The sequence below is a fragment of the Lepus europaeus genome, chromosome 12 (genome assembly GCF_033115175.1).
Source record: "Lepus europaeus isolate LE1 chromosome 12, mLepTim1.pri, whole genome shotgun sequence".
NCBI classification, from domain to species: Eukaryota; Metazoa; Chordata; class Mammalia; order Lagomorpha; family Leporidae; genus Lepus; species Lepus europaeus.
Genome location: NC_084838.1, coordinates 90,790,305 through 90,806,853, shown reverse-complemented (window position 1 = coordinate 90,806,853; position 16,549 = coordinate 90,790,305). Strand labels below are relative to the sequence as shown.

The 16,549-nt window shown below is 42.5% G+C and overlaps 1 protein-coding gene and 1 non-coding gene across 3 annotated transcripts in view; both read left to right on the top strand.

The window, feature by feature from the left end:
* Positions 1-256: 256 nt before the first annotated feature.
* The window catches only part of IARS1 (isoleucyl-tRNA synthetase 1), an 85,709-nt gene continuing 69,416 nt past the window's right edge, over positions 257-16,549 (top strand). Inside the window, exons 1-7 of one of the 2 annotated variants that reach the window (XM_062208486.1) lie at positions 274-339; positions 630-737; positions 8,727-8,852; positions 9,536-9,692; positions 9,933-10,052; positions 13,892-13,974; positions 16,328-16,445. In XM_062208486.1, the coding sequence (XP_062064470.1) occupies positions 8,734-8,852; positions 9,536-9,692; positions 9,933-10,052; positions 13,892-13,974; positions 16,328-16,445 (597 nt within the window). In that variant the 5' untranslated portion in view covers positions 274-339; positions 630-737; positions 8,727-8,733. Of the gene's footprint in view, positions 340-629; positions 738-8,726; positions 8,853-9,535; positions 9,693-9,932; positions 10,053-13,891; positions 13,975-16,327; positions 16,446-16,549 lie in introns of both variants that reach the window. The other variant, XM_062208485.1, reaches the window with a different exon arrangement.
* On the top strand, positions 2,184-2,316 carry LOC133772113 (small nucleolar RNA SNORA84). Its single transcript, XR_009867738.1, has one exon. It is a non-coding gene; the product is annotated as a small nucleolar RNA SNORA84 (small nucleolar RNA).

Here is a 16,549-nt window from a genome sequence, read left to right as displayed (position 1 = left end):
CCCAACACACACACACACACACACACAGAAGTTCTAATACTGAACACCCGGTGCCCACCCCGGCTAGTCTAGGAACCTCCACTGCACTCCTCCCAGGCGCGGATCCGCGTTCCCAGCATGCGCAGCGGCTCAGGCCTTGGCGAGTGGGCGTGGCTGGGACCCAGGAAAGTCAATCGGCGCCCGGCTTGTTGGCGGGTATCAGGCGGCGCGCGCTGATTCGCCAGTGCGGAGCCGGCCTCTGCGCTGCCCACTGGGAGGGGGTTGCATCACCTTAGAGCACCGGGCCGCGGCGTGGACAGGGGTTTCTTTCTGGGCTTGCCGGCCCGTGGGGCTCTCCAGGTATGCTGGGCCCCTCGGGTGCTCCGGGTCCTGCTTGCTGGGCCTTCGGGCGTCCATAGTCCTGCCGGCAGGGTTCTTCGGGTGCGCCAAGTCCGCAGGGCCCCTGGAGTGCTCATGGCCCTGCCTGCAGGCTCTAGGAGTGCGCCGAGTCCTGCCCGCGGAGGCAGAGATCGCGCACACTTTACAACCCAGAGACCGTAGGGCACGTTTTATTTAATTGTTTTTAAAGAAAGATCACGTTTCTTGAGGGTTCATAGGGTGTTGGTCGCGTATATGTGATTCTTTCCAAGGGCGAAGATTGGGAGGCGATCCAAGGTGGTGCTGCGAAAGCCAGAACTGAGCTTGAATCCCTGGCTGACTCCTTGGGCCGGGGACCACAACCTTCAAAAATTACTCAGGTGTGCGCCGAGTCCGTGGTGGCCCTTGAGCCCTGGTGGTTGTGAGAATTCAGGGATATGGAGCACACTGGAGAAGTCCAGTCGATGGGCAAGGCTCCTGCCAAGTCTAGGTATTCTTAGGAGCAAACCAAGGCCAGGCTCTCCATTCCTGCTTCCCGTGGGGCGGCCTGCTCCTGGGCTCACACACGGTCTGATACTGCGGACGCCAAGTGCACTTATGTCCGGGAGGACTTGAAAGCTTGAGGATGAGTAGGAGCTGGGGAAAGAAGCCAGGATACTGCAGAATTTGAAAGAGTTGATTTAGGAGATGGGGAGTCGCTGCCTTCGCTGCAGTTTGGAATGTGTGTGACTAGCAGGTGGAAGTGGCACCTAGCTTCCTGCATTATGGATTTGTGGTTGCCTTTTTAAGTGAGGTGGTGTTTGAAATGAGTAGACGGCTTTTGAAAACAATGCAGCACATGTAACAGGAAACCAGCTTGCTCTATTTTTCCCCCTCAGTATATGCAGACAATTTATATATTTGTACATACCAGCTTATTTTTAATGACACATGATATTTATTGTATTAAAATTCCATAATTTACGTTGGTCATCATGGAAGTTGTTTTCAGTTATTTTCCGGGAATATCTTGTACACTTATGCATGTGTTGTACATTTTTCTATGCCATTGGTATGTTAATAGGCTGTGACTAAGTTGGGAAAAGGCTTGAGGTGCACCCACCTTGAAGTTAAATTTGACTTAATGTAAAAAGTTACAAAGACCTGGCAATGAAAAATAGTGAGTAGAGAAACTTAGAGGTAGGACCCACATGATTCGGTGATTAATCGGTTATGCTGTTCATCTGAGTATCAGGGGTGTCTCAGAGGTGTCATGCCTAGGTAAGTGGGAGGAATAACGGAATCACTGTTGTAATATAGTTAAAAGGGGAGATTGTTGGGGCAGATGTTTGGCCTAGTGTTTAAGCTGCTGCTTGTGAAACCTGCACAATGCCTGCAGTTGAGTTCTGGCTCCATTCCTGAATCCCACTTCCTACTAATGCATACACTGGAAGGCAGCCAGGTGATCACTTGGGTCCCTGCCACCCACGTGAGCCACCCCTACTGATACCTGGCTTCCGCATGGCCTAGCTCCAGGCTGTTGGGGGCAGTTGGGAAGTAAACCAGCAGATGGGAGATCTATGTCTCTAAATAAATTTTTTTAAAAGGGGAAGAATATGAGATTTTATATAAAATATGGTTTCAGTATACTTTTCCAAGAAATACAAGTTCATGAGATAAACACAAGTGAAGTCAAGGAGAGTAGTGTGGTGATTGCTGAACTAGAAGTCAAGGCTGAGGTGGCCTGAAGGAGTTGGGGACTAGGGAAGAGAAAGGAGCTTGGGTTGCAGTGAGAAGGAAGAAGGGGAGATGTGGGCATCCTGGCAAGATTAACTTTCTCTCCCCTCGCCCTGTGGTTGCTGGAGGCTGTTGTGCAAGTACAGCTCTCTAGTGGATGCAATGGGCCAGAGCAATCCTGTGATTTTTGCATGGCGGCTGTTTCTCTTCAGCAGCCGCCATAGCCCGGTCACTGGAACATGCTTCTTCCTGGAACGGCCAAGGATGTGACACTGGGTTTGTGTTTTTGGCATGATAGTGCAGTGATTCTTAATCTTGGGAACAGTAGAAACTCCCTAGGTAACTCAGTAAAAGTTAGAATCTCTCTTCTTAGAAAACATAAAAGTCTTATTTTCTCAAAGAAGAAAAATGGTCCAGATGGGTGTCTGAAAATTGTCAGAACATTGCCAATCCTCACGGGATCTTGTGAAAATGCAGATTCTGGGGAGGCATTTAGTCTAAAAGTTAAGCTTGTTAAGATGCCTTTGTACCACTCTGGAGTGTGTTAGTGTTAGTTCAGTCTCCTGCGGCAGCTTCTGATTACAGTTTCTTGCTGATATAGACTCTGGGAAGTAGAAATGATGACTTAAGTGTGTTCTGCTACTTATGTGGGAAAACCTGGATTAGGTTCTTGCTTTGTCTCCAGGCCATTACAGGCATTTGGAGAGGGAAACAGTGGATGCAAATCTCTTATCTCTCCAACTCTCTTAAAAAAAAAAAAAAATTAAAAAGTAGGATTTGAGTGTAGGTCCATGGTGGGACTGGCAAGTCTATCTGTCTGTCTTTCTTTCTTTCTTTCTTTTTTAGATTTATTTCATTTATTTGAAAGGCAGTTAGAGAGAAAGAGATCTTCCAACTGCTGGACTGCTGGTTCACTTCCCAAATGGCTGCAACAGCTTGGGCTCTGCCAGACCAAAGTCAGGAGCCTCTTCTGGGTCTCCCTTGTGGTTGCAGAAGATCAAGCATTTGAGCCATCTTCCACTGCTATCCCAGGTGCAGTAGCAGAGAGCTGGATAGGAAGTGGAACAGCTAGAACTCTAACTGGAGCCCATGTGGGATACTGGCATCATAGGCAGTGCCACAATGCGGGCCCCAATGAGTCTGCATTTCTTTCTTTTTTTTTTTTTTTTTTTTTTTTTTAATTTTATTTGAGAGGTGGAGTTACAGACAGTGAGAGAGAGACAGAAAGAAACTGAATTGAACCATTGGACGGAAGACCTCTCTCTCTGCCTCTCCTCTCTCTCTGTAACTCTGACTTTCAAATAAATAAATAAACCTTTATTTTTTTTTTAAAGAGTAGAAACTCCCTAGGTAACTTAGTAAAAGTTAGAATCTTTCTTCTTAGAAAATGTAAGTTTTATTTTCTCAAAGAAGAATTGAATTCTGTACTCATGGCTTTTTTTTTTTTTTTTTTTAAAGGTGACAGTAATGGAGGGTAGGCATTTGGCTCAACAGTTAGGCTGGAGCTTGGGATACCTGCATCCCATTTCAGTGTGCCTGGATTTGAGTCTCAGCTCTGCTTCTGATTCCAGCTTCCTGCTATTGCACCCCACTGGGAGGCAGCAGGTGATAGCTCAAGTCCTTGGGTCCCCAATTCCTTCATGAGAGATCTGTTTTGAGTTCTGGGCTTTTGGCCCTTGCCTGGCCCAGTGTTGTGGGCATTTGGGGTTGAACAAGCAGATGGAAGTTCTGTCTCTTTTTTCCCTTCAAATAATTAAATAAAAATTTTAAAAAATGAAATGACAGAAATGAACGTGTAGTTATCTAAAGGTCGTTAGTGTTCAAGTACAACCCCCTAAGTTTCAAATGGCTTCTAATAAGGTAGCTGCTGAACCAATAGGACAGTTAATAAGTCAGTAATGTAAAGTCTAAGTATGTCAGTAAATGTGGAGTCTAACACTTCTTTCCATTGTTGAAAAGGTGGAGATTGTAGTAAGAATTGAAGGTATAAACAGCTTCTACTTAATGCCATTTAATGGTGCACTCTGTTTGGAATTGCTACTTCAGTTTATTACGTGGCCTGAATGTTCTTATTTTCCCTAGCATTTGGAATAGTGGTTAAGACTGCTTGGGATACCCACATACCATCTCACAATTCTGGATTAGAGTTCTGGCTATTCTGCCTTCAGTGTACTGTGGAGGCAATAGAAGATGGATCAAGTACTTGGGTGCCTGCCACCCATATGGAAGGTCCAGATTGAATTGTGTACTCATGGCTTTGGCCTGGCTCAGCCCTAGCTGTTGGCAGGCATTTGGGGAGTGAACCAGCAGCCAGAAGATCGATCTCTCTCTACCTACCCCTCTGCCTTTAAAATTTTTCCCCAAATTTTTAAAAAGAAGCTTCACACAGCCTCCAGCCCTTAAAGAAAAGTGAAAAATTTAGAGATATTCTTTTATCTAAAAAACTAATAGCAGTGAAAGAATAGGAAAGACACTATTTGTCACAAGTCATTTTTTCCTTTCTTTTTAATGGCTTGATTTGTTTGCTGTGCTTAGGCTGTGATGCCTTCAGTACTGTCAAGAATGGTTCAGGTGTGAGGTGTCCTTTCTCCTAAGGTCATTTACTCCAGACTGTTGTAATTCTTGAGTTTTTAAGGTTTTCCATCTTTTCTGTTCTCTCATTAGCAATCCTGTCTTCTAATCTGATGTTGGCTTAGAATTATGGTACCAGCGTTATTAGAATTGTAAGAATAAATAGGATTTCAGGAGGAAGGGGCTTGAGGATACTCCCTAGGCAGTTAAGTCTCAGATTGATCAAGTGGTTCTGCACGAGGTTGTTAGCAAAACGTTAGAAAGACACTTTAGGACTTCTTTCATCAGGGACCAAATCAGAAATATAGTTTGTCCATGAGTAGCAATAAAAAGGATCAAATGGAACATTGTAGTAAACTTTAAAATGTGGAATTCTTAATTTTTTAGCTTTAAGGACTTTTGAAAGTTTTACCTTTTTCCGTCAAAGAAAAGAGGAGGCCTGCGCCGTGGCTTAACAGGCTAATCCTCCGCCTTGCGGCACCGGCACACCGGGTTCTAGTCCCGGTTGGGGCGCCGGATTCTATCCCAGTTGCCCCTCTTCCAGGCCAGCTCTCTGCTATGGCCCGGGAAGGCAGTGGAGGATGGCCCAAGTCCTTGGGCCCTGCACCCGCATGGGAGACCAGGAGAAGCACCTGGCTCCTGGCTTCGGATCAGCGAGATGCGCTGGCCGCAGCGGCCATTGGAGGGTGAACCAACGGCAAAGGAAGACCTTTCTCTCTGTCTCTCTCTCTCACTATCCACTCTGCCTGTCAAAAAAAAGAGAAGAGGAAGCAGGTGCTGTGGCTTAGCGGGTTAAGCCACCATTTGACATGCCCACATTCCATATTGGAGTGCCAATTCAAGTCCCAGCTATCCTGCTTCCAATCCAGTTCCCTACTAAAGTGACTGGGGAGCAGCAAATGGTGGCCCCAATACTTGAGTCCCTGCCACCCCTTTGAGAGATTCAGATGGAGTTCATGGATTCAGCCTAGTCTAGCTCCAGCTGTTGCCACCATGAACCTGTGGATGGAAGATTCCTCCCTTTCTGTCTCCTTTTCTTTATCACTCTGCCCTTCAAATAAATAGATAAATCTTAAAAAAAAAAAAAAAAAAAGATGAGGTTATTTTAATAGAAGCACCTTATGTTATGTAATTATAAGAAAATTCATACATGAATAGTTTACTCAACATGTGTTTTTTTCAGATTATTAATGAATTTTTAGCACCATGAGACTGAGTTTCCAAGATTTTCGCCCTTGCTTTTAGAAACATGTTGACTGTCATTACTGAATTTTATATTGTAATTAAAAAATAATGAAGAATGTGATTTGGACACAATTTTGTAATAATTTAGAAAGTACTGTGTACCACTTCCTCATAACATATATAATAATAACTCAGAGTGGATCATAGACTTAAATGTAAGCTAAAAATTTTGGCTTTTAATTAGCACATTAGCCATTATACATTTTTATTTTTATTTGAAAGGCAGAAAAACAAAGAAATATACACGGGGAGGGGGAGGATTGTCCATAACAGCAAGGGCTGGGCCAGCCTGGAATTCAGTCCAGGCTCCCACATGAATGGCATCGCTGCTGCATCTCAGGTGCACATTTGCAGGGTGCTTGGCTAGTAGAAACCCAGGTACTCTGACACTGCAAGTGACATCTTTTTTTTTTTTAATTTATTTATTTGAAAGGCAGTTACAGAGTAGAGGAGAGAGAGATTTTTCATTGCCGGTTCACTTCCCAAATGGCTGTAACAGCCAGGCCTGGACCAGGCCAAAGTCAGGAGCCTGGAACTCCCACATGGATTGCAGGGGCCCAAGTACCTGGACCATCTTTTGTGCTGTCTTCCCAGGCACAGAAGGGGAGCTGGATCAGAAATGGAGCAGCCAGTAACTGGAACTGGTGCTCATAGGAGATGCTAGCATTGCAGATGACATCTTAACACACTGTGCCACAACACTGCCGCCCAAGTGGCATCTTAACAGCTATGCCAGATGCCTGCTCCTAAGCTGAAATTTTTCAACCTGGTTTGGTTAATGATGTATTAGATTTCACACAAAAAGCTCAAGCAGCAAAATAAAAATAGATAAATTGAGTTCATCAAAATAATTTTTTGGATGCTGGTGCTGTGGCGTCGTGGGTTAAGCTGCCACCTGCAGTGTGGGCATCCCGTGTGGGCACTGGTTTTATTCCTGGATGCTCCACTTCTGATCCAGCTGCCTGCTAATGTGCCTGGGAAAGCAGCAGAAGATGGCCCAAGTGCTTGGGTCCTTGGACCCATGAGGGTGGGTTTTATGCTTCAGAAAATGCTACCAAAAAAATTAAAAGATAACCCACAGAATGAGAAAAAATTTTTACAAATCATGTATGAGATAAGGTACTTATATCCAGACTGTTTGAAGAACTCTGCAAACTAATAGCTGAAGGATGAACAAACGTTTATCCAAAGAAAAGAAGATATACAAGTAGTCAGTAAGTGCATGGGAAGATGCTCAGTATCATTACTCATGAGGGAAATGCAAATCAAAGCTGTAATGAAATACTTCTTAGCAGCCTCCAGATTGTTTATAATCTAAAGATAGATAATAAGGAATGTTGGAGAGAATATGGGAAAATTGGAATCCTTATTCACAGCATAGTCACTTTTGAAAATATTTTGACAGTTGAGACTGGCGCTGTGGCGTACTGGGTAAGGCCACCGTCTGCAGTGCCAGTATCCCATGTGGGTGCTGGTTCGAGGCCCGGCTGCTCCACTTCTTATCCAGCTCTCTTCTGTGGCCTGGGAAGGCAGTGGAGGCTGGCCCAAGTCACTGGGTTCCTGCATCATTGTGCAGGGGGAAGCTCCCGACTCCTGGCTTCGATTGGCGCGGCTCCAGCAGTTTCGGCCATTTGGGGAGTGAGCCAGCAGATGGAAGACTGTTCTCTCTCTCGCTCTCTCTCTCTCTCTCTCTCTCACTCTCTGCCTCTCCTTCTCTTTCGGTGTAACTCTTTCAAGTAAATAAATACATCTTTAAAAATATTTTTTAAAAAAGGAAATATTTTGACAGTTTCTTAAAAAGGCAAGTGTAGGGGTCAGTGTTGTAGATTAGCGAGTAAAACCACTGCCTGTGACACCAGCATCCCATATGGGCACTGATTCGCGTTCTGGCTGCTTCTAACTCCCTGCTAATGGCCTAGGGAGAGCAGCAGAAGATTGTCCAAGTGCTTGGACCCCTGCCACATAAGTGGGAGATCCACATTTCCTAGCTCCTTACTTTGGCCTGGCCCAACACTGGCTGTTATGGCCATTTGGGGAGTAAACCAGAGGCTAGAAGACCTTTCTCTCTGTCTTCCCTTCCCTCTGTCTGTAACTCTACCTCTCAAATAAATAAATCTTTGAAAAAAATCTTTTTTTTAAATAATAGAAAAAAGTAATAGAAAAAAATCTTTTATTAAAGATTTATTTATTTATTTGAAAGTCAGAGTTACACAGAGAGAAGGAGAGGCAGAGAGAGAGAGATGTCTTCTATCCACTGATTCACTCCCCAATTGGCCGCAACAGCCAGAGCTGTGCCAGTCCGAAGCCTGGAGCCAGGAGCTTCTTCCAGGTCTCCCACGCTGGTGCAGGGGCCCAAGGACCTGGGCTATCTTCTACTGCTTTCCCAGGCCACAGCAGAGAGCTGGATCGGAAGTGGAGCAGCTGGGAATCAAACCTGCACCCATATGGGATACCAGCACTGCAGGCGGCCGCTTTACACACTGTGCCACAGCAGCGGCCAATAAATAAATCTTAAAAAAAGGAAAACAGATTAATGGTTACCAGGGCGAGGGCAGGAGAGAATATGGAAAGACTGCTCATAGTTATGGGATTTGGGAGTAGAATATTAAAAATGTCCTGAAATTAAATAGTAGTGATGGTTATACAACTTTATGAATATATTGTTTTATATACATTGAAAGTGTATACTTTATCGTATGTGAATCTTAACTCAGTAAAATTAATATTTTAAAAGTACTGGGTAATATAGATAGTGAAGTATACAGCCATTTTCATAATAGAGTATGCTGTTAATTTAGATTTATTTTTGACAGTGGTATATTTGTTTTCTCTTTCAGCAACAAAATGGTTCAACAAGTTCCAGAAAACATCAATTTTCCTGCTGAAGAAGAGAAAATTTTGCAGTTCTGGTCTGAATTTAATTGTTTTCAGGAATGCTTAAAGCAATCAAAACACAGGCCAAAGTATGTGAGTTTCTTTTGTAAAGGTAGAGTGCTTAATAGTAGTCATTTCTTAGACTTAGTTCCATTAAAATAGAAACTTTATTCATCTTTGTAGTCCCAGGATCTCCCAGTTTTCTATATAGTGAGTACTCAATATGTTGAATGAATGAGTTCTTATGAGGGGAGATTCTGTTTAAGAGGTCCTCCGAATAGAGTTTATATACCACCAGCTTCCTTTCTACCTTTATCATAGTCACCACCCTCACTGAGGCACTTACACCTAAGTGTACGTACCCTGTGGAACATTACTATTACACTTCCTGCCTCTAGTGTCCATTCACCTAAAAGACTAGTCCTTTAGTCACTGCTTCCATTAGGTGTCTTTGCTCAGAAACTACGAAATAAGTGTTTATTGTCCTGTTTTACGGATGAGATAGGTCAGGCTCTGAATTAATAACTTGCCCTATTACAGGGAACTAATAAATAAAATGGCTGTTTTAATGACAGTCTCTCCAGTGCTACCATAACTGTAACCTATATGAAGGCAAGACATTTAATAAAAGTCTACTAAATTATATCTGTGAACGTCCTAATCTTGCCAGTTTTCTTTTCCCTAAAGATTTCACTGTGACAGGAGCTATCTATAGAAACATGTCCTAAATTCTTGCTGTCTTTTAACATTGTGTTTTGATTATCTCTGTTAGATTTACCTTCTATGATGGGCCTCCTTTTGCAACCGGATTGCCTCACTATGGACATATACTTGCAGGGACAATTAAAGATATAGTTACAAGATATGCTCACCAGAGTGGGTTTCACGTAGACAGAAGATTTGGATGGGATTGTCATGGTTTACCTGTGGTATGTTTGCGTCTAGCCTTATATTGTTCCAGATCTTATAGATTATTATATTTCATCATATAATAAATTATTAAGACTTTTGACTATGTCAGTTTTTTAACCTCATTTCTATAACATTATTTATAGTTCATTTTCTCTGTACAGTTTTTTTTAAGAACTCATTTTTAAAGCTATTTTCTAGAGTTGCTTAGTTCCCATAGTTTGATAGGAATGTTAACAAGCTTATCAAAAAATTTTCAGGAATATGAAATTGATAAGACACTGGGGATCAAAGGACCAGAGGATGTTGCCAAAATGGGTATTGCAGAGTATAACAATCAGTGCCGAGCAATTGTGATGAGATACTCCACAGAGTGGAAGGTATGTTGGGTTGTTTTCTGTGGAATAAACACAAAATTGACTTCGTAAATGGGACTTGAAATGTTTATGATCCTTTGCACCCTTTATGAATTACTCCCAAAAGTATGGTTGTCCGTGTGAGGTTGTAACACAGGAGGGATTGACCCTCTATACTGTATATACCTAAGAAGAGTCCCCTCCAACCCTCTTACTTAAACTTTTAGCCTCAACTAAACCCTCTCCTTTCTGACTGCCATGTACTTTGTTGTTCTTCCATATTTAACCTCCTGCCTACAAACAGTATATAACCATGAAAAATCATATTTACCTCAGTGTTTCAGGTATTTGTAAAAATTCAAGTTTGAACCATTCTTTTTTATATTAAAGATGTTATGTACTTGAATGGTAGAGTGACAGAAAGGGAAAGACAAAGAAGGAGATCAGAGAGAAAAAGATTTCTTCTGTTCACTGGTTCACTCCCAAATGAATGCAACACCTGGGTCCGCCCCAGGCTGAAGTCAAGAGCCCAGAATTCCATCCAAGTCTCCTACTTTGTTGGGAGGGGCCTGAGCAGTTGGTTCGTTCATCTTCCTCCACTTTCCCAAGCACATTTGCTCAAACAGAGCTCAGACTGGTGCTGTGACATGGAATGAGGATGTTCTGAGTGGTTGCTTGACCTGCTGTGCCACAATGCCAGTTCCTGAACTATTATGTGAGTTTGATACCCCTGTTTCCTGCTGCTTCTCATAATAACAGAGCGCCCACAGCCAGAGAGCTCCTGCCCTCACTTGTTCTTTCCCTGCATCTCAGATTACATTAGTGTGTTTGTATGGCTGCTTGTATTTCTTCAGTAGGCTCCATCTTACCTTTGACCTCTCAACCTTGCTGTTTAGAATTCTCTGTTCTGGCGATGGTATCATTCCTTCCATCCTTCAGACATTAATCCACATGATCAAAACCAGGCACCAAATCCTATCAAGTCCTTTCTCATAGTATGTAGTCACTAAATTCTTATAATCTTTCCCTAGATTCTCACCTACCATCATCTTCATTTCTGTAAATCTATTCAGCATGTTCCTCATGACCTTTCCAGCAAGGCTGCCATGTTTTGTACTCTACAAAACTATCTTCATGCTTTTCCTCTGCTCAGAAACCTTGCGCATGGGCTGGCATTGTGGCATAGCAGGCAGAACTGCTGCCTGTGATGCCAGCATCCTATACAGGTGCCGGTTTGAGACCTGGCTGCTCCACTTCCCATCTAGCTCCCTGCTAATTATCTGGGGAAACTGTGGAAAGTGCTTGGGCCCCTGCACCCATGTGGGAAACTTGGCTTCAGCTTGGCCCAGCCATTGTGGCCATTTGGGGAGTGAACCAACAGATGGAAGATCTGTCTCTCTCTCTCTCTGTGACTCTGCCTTTCAAATAAATAAATAAATAAATAAATCTTTGAAACAAACAGTAACCAAAACCTTGAGTGGCTTTTCTTCACCAATGAATAAACTGATTTCAACAACATGAAAAATCAGAGCTCCTCAATTTTTTTGCAGGCTAACTTTCTTGCCTTGTTACCAATAGGGGAAAATCATGAGTATAACAAGGTCACAGGTCTTTTCCTTTTCTCTTAAATATTTAAAAAGTTTTTAACTTTTCACTTTTTTTTTTTTTAAAGATTTATTTATTTGAAAGACAGAATTACAGAGAGAGGTGGAGACAGAGAGAGAGGTCTTCCATCCGCTGGTTCACTCCCCAGATGGCCCCAACAGCCGAGCTGCCCCAATCTAAAGCCAGGATCCAGGAGCTTCTTCAGGGTCTCCCATGCGGATGCATGGGCCCAAGGACTTGGGCCATCTTCTACTGCTTTCCCAGGCCATAGCAGAGAGCTGGATCAGAAGTGGAGCAGCTGGGACTAGAACCAGCGCTCATATGGGTTGCCAGCGCTTCAGGCCAGGGCTTTAACACTCTGCGCCACAGCACCGGCCCCTAAGTTTTCACTTTGAAATCATTTCAGACTTACTAAAATAATGTGAAAGTATTATGAAAAGTTCTCTATACCTGTGACACATCTTTTCCAGTTTCTTTTTTTTTTTTTTTCAAAGATTTATTTATTTGAAAAAGTTGCTGAGAGAAGAGAGACAGAGAGAGCTCTTCTGTCTGCTGGTTCACACCCTAGGTGGCTGCAATAGCTGAGGTTGGACCAGGCTGGAGCCGGGAGCTTTCTCAAGGTCTCCCATGTGGGTGCATGGACCCAAGCACTTGGCCCATCCTCTGCTGCCTTTCTCAGGCTGTTAGCAGAGAGCTGGATGGGAAACGGGGCAGCTGGGACACGAACCAGTGCCATATGGGATGCCAGCATCACAGGCAGTGGCCTCACTCGCTATACCACAATGCAGGCCCCCATCTTAACCAATTTCTTATATCTTCAATACTCATGGTACAACTTTTCATTTTTTAGAGATTTATTTATTTGAAAGGCAGAGTTACAGAGAGAGAGGGAAAGACAGAGAATTTGTCCATCCACTGGTTCTCTCCCCAAATGGCCACAACAGCCAGAGTTGGGCCAGTCCTAAGCCAGGAACCAGGAGATTTTCTGGGTCTCCTATATGGGTACAGGGTCTCAAGTACTTGGGTCATCCTCTGCTGCTTTTCCAGGCACATTAGCAGAGAGCTGGATTGAAAGTGGAACAGCCGGGACTGGAACTAGCACCCATATAGGATGCCAGCTCCACAGATGGTGGCTTTACCTGCTTAGCCACAGTGTCGACCCCCATAGTATAACTTTTAAGAACCAGGAAGTTAATGTTGATAAAACACTATAGATTCATTTAAATGTCATTATTTGTCCCACTATTTTTTTTTAAAGATTTATTCATTTATTTGAAAGTCAGAGTTACACGGAGAGAGGAGAGGCAGAGAGAGAGAGAGAAAGAGAAAGGTCCTCCATCTGATGGTTCATTCCCCAGATGGCCACAACGGCCGGAGCTGTGCCAATCTGAAGCCAGAAGCCAGGAGTTTCCTCTGGGTCTCCCACGCAGGTGCAGGGACCCAAGAACTTGGGCCATCTTCCATTGCATTCCCAAGCCATAGCAGAGTGCTGGACAGGAAGTGGAGCAGCCGGGTCTTAAACCGGCACCCATATGGGATGCTGGCGCTTCAGGCTAGGGCATTAACCCACTGCCACAGCGCTGACCCCAACTAATTTTTATTCCTAACCCACAGTCCTATGCGGGGTACACATTGAATTTAGTTGGCATGTCTTCTTAGTCTCCTTCAGTATGGAACATTCTTTCAGATTTTCTTTTTCTTTTGTAACCTTGTCACTTTTGAAGCATACAGATGAGTTATTTTATATAATGTCCCTTGCTGTTTGATGTTTCTTTATAATTCAATTTAGATTATATTGAATTATTTTTGGCAGAAGTGCCTCAGAAGCGATGCCGTGCCCCTTTCAGTGTATCATATCAGGAGGCATATATTGTTGTTATATCTTATTAGTGATGATAGTCCTGTTCACTTGAGTACGGTATTATAAAGTTTTTCTTTTGTAAAGTTGGAGTTTTTCCTTAGTAATTAATAAGTATCCTAAAGTGAGAATGTTTGCAAATATTCTTTCACTCATTAATTCTAGCACCCGTTGATAATTCTTACTAGTAACAGTTATACCTGGTGTTTGCCAAATAGTGGTCAATAATATTATCTGTGTTTTTGGATGAATGTAAAGAAAACTGATCCTTAATCAGTTTCCAATACAGATTTACTTGAACTATTGATTGTTTTTCAAAAATTACCATGTATTTTGACAATGGAAATAAAAAACCACCAAAGATCATTGTCTAATACTACCTTAATTATGTCTTTTGAAGTCTACTGTTACCAGACTTGGCCGATGGATTGACTTTGACAATGACTACAAAACTCTGTATCCACAATTTATGGAATCTGTCTGGTAGGTTTACTTAAATATTTACTTAAATATGATAAATATTCCATCAATAGAGAGGTGTGGTAGCATGAATTTATTTCTTTTAAGGTCCATGATTATTTATCTGAAATCTTTTGGAACAGATTTGAAATTGGGATTTGGGATTGGAGAAATGTAGTAGAATATGCATATTTTTGTAGTATATAGTAGCCCCAATAGGTTGAACAGCAATCTGTAATCAAGTACATTAGTATTTCTGCATGAATTATTAAAGAATATAAATGGCCTAATATCTTTTTTTGTCAAATTAATTGTTTTAAAGATTTATTTATTTTACTTGAAAGAGTTACACAGAGAGAAGGAGAGGCAGAGAGAGAAAGAGAGTGAGGTCTTCCATCTGCTGGTTCACTCCTCAGTTGGCCACAACAGCTGGAACTGCATCAATCCGAAGCCAGGAGCCAGAAGCTTCTTACAGGAATCCGTGCAGGTGCAGGGGCCCAAGGGCTTGGGCCATCTTCTACTGTTTTCCCAGACCATGGCAGAGAGCTGGATAGGAAGTGGAGCAGCCGGGACTCAAACCGGCACCCATATGGGATGCCGGTATTGTAGGCAGTGGTTTTACCCGCCGGCCCCTGTCAAATTAACTTGTACTAAATTTAGGGAAAATTAGTTTTCAGAGATAGTTTTGTTTGGTTAAGGAATTAAATCTAAGAGATTACATCTTTGAATTAATGCTTGAAGAAATTATGTAATGAAGGCATTGTTCTATAGCAGTTCCAAATGAAATGGTAGCAATGCCAGTCCTGGCAGGTGGTTTAACTTGGGTTTCCTCCATTAATGTATTAATCATTACTGGGCAAACAGGCACCATTAATAGGAGTTGCAAAATGTGTAAGATAGCTAATTCAGCCCTAAGAAAGGCCCACTTTCATTAAATTATGCATAAAAGTACAGGTGAATTGTCGGGCCGGCGCCGTGGCTTAATAGGCTAATCCTCTGCCTTGCGGCGCCAGCACACCGGGTTCTAGTCCCGGTTGGGGCGCCGGATTCTATCCCGGTTGCCCCTCTTCCAGGCCAGCTCTCTGCTATGGCCCGGGAAGGCAGTGGAGGATGGCCCAGGTCCTTGGGCCCTGCATCCCATGGGAGACCAGGAGAAGCACCTGGCTCCTGCCTTCGGATCAGTGTGATGCGCCGGCCACAGCGGTCATTGGAGGGTGAATTAACGGCAAAAAGGAAGACCTTTCTCTCTCTCTCTCTCTCTCTCTCTCTCACTATCAACTCTGCCTGTCAAAAAAATAAAAAATAAATAAAAATAAAAAAAGTACAGGTGAATTGTAAAAGGTGTTTTGTAATATATAATTACTTTGCATTTCATAGGGGATGCTTGTGACTCTTAACGCCTTATCTGTTTACATTACTTTAGTCAAGATCTGTTGTACATGCTTGGCATATGTCGTTTGCCCTTGAGCAGCTAGGCACCTTGAGATATTTCTTAAGACCCTGACTCTGACATGTCCCTGTGGACACATCTCCAGATCTGTATATCAAAGGACAGGAAGCCTTGGATATGCCAGAGATGTTGGCTGGGGGTTTTGTATTCATTTGTACAGCTGGAGTTCCCATGATTAGAACATCTGAAAATCAGGTTCTGTGTTAAATATCTCAAAAAGAAACTAGATCAGAAACATTGAGCACTTAAATATGATTAAGTTTTAACCACAATTAGTAAAAAACATTTTTTATTTCAATGAGTTTAAACATTTTAATGCAAATCAAAAATCACACATGGGTAACATGTTGGCCAATATAACTCTAAACCTTACTTCTTAGTTTATATAACATTTGCTTGCATTGGGAGGGGAAAAGAATTTAAAGTCTCTTGGTATTAGAATGATAGTTGTTCCTAAAGAACTTGTTGGCATATAAATAATGCATAGAGTCTGATGGTGAATTTTAAAAAAAAGTAGGAGGTTCATTTAATAATATTAGTAGTGGTGATAATTTGGATGGTTTTTGAAGTATATAAAGTACTTCCACATATTTTCCCAGATGATCCACAGAATTCTGTGAATTGGCGCCCATATGGGATGCCAGCCCTTCAGGCCAGGGCGTTAACCCGCTGCGCCACAGCGCCGGCCCCAATCGCTTTTTCTTAATATCATGTCATGAGCATCTTTTCCATATTAGTAGATGTTAACATTTTTAATATCTGCATAATACGCCATCATACTAATGCATTGTAATTTGTCAGCTGGTCTTCAATTGAGAGACATTGTTTTTTCACTTCTTGGCAGTTAGAAACTAAGCAGACTGGCATATATGTTTTCATGTATGGACATAAAATTTTTGTTAATTGTAAATTTCCAACTCTTGCTAGGTGGGTCTTCAAACAGCTCTATGATAAAGGCCTTGTTTATAGGGGTGTGAAAGTCATGCCCTTCTCCACTGCATGCAACACTCCACTTTCCAACTTCGAATCACACCAGAATTACAAGGTATGTGAAATTATGAGACCTCATTTGGCATTGGGTTATGTATATGAACCTTGAATGATTGTCATTACATACCCCAAATAGTCCCAGTGTGGAAAATTACCCTG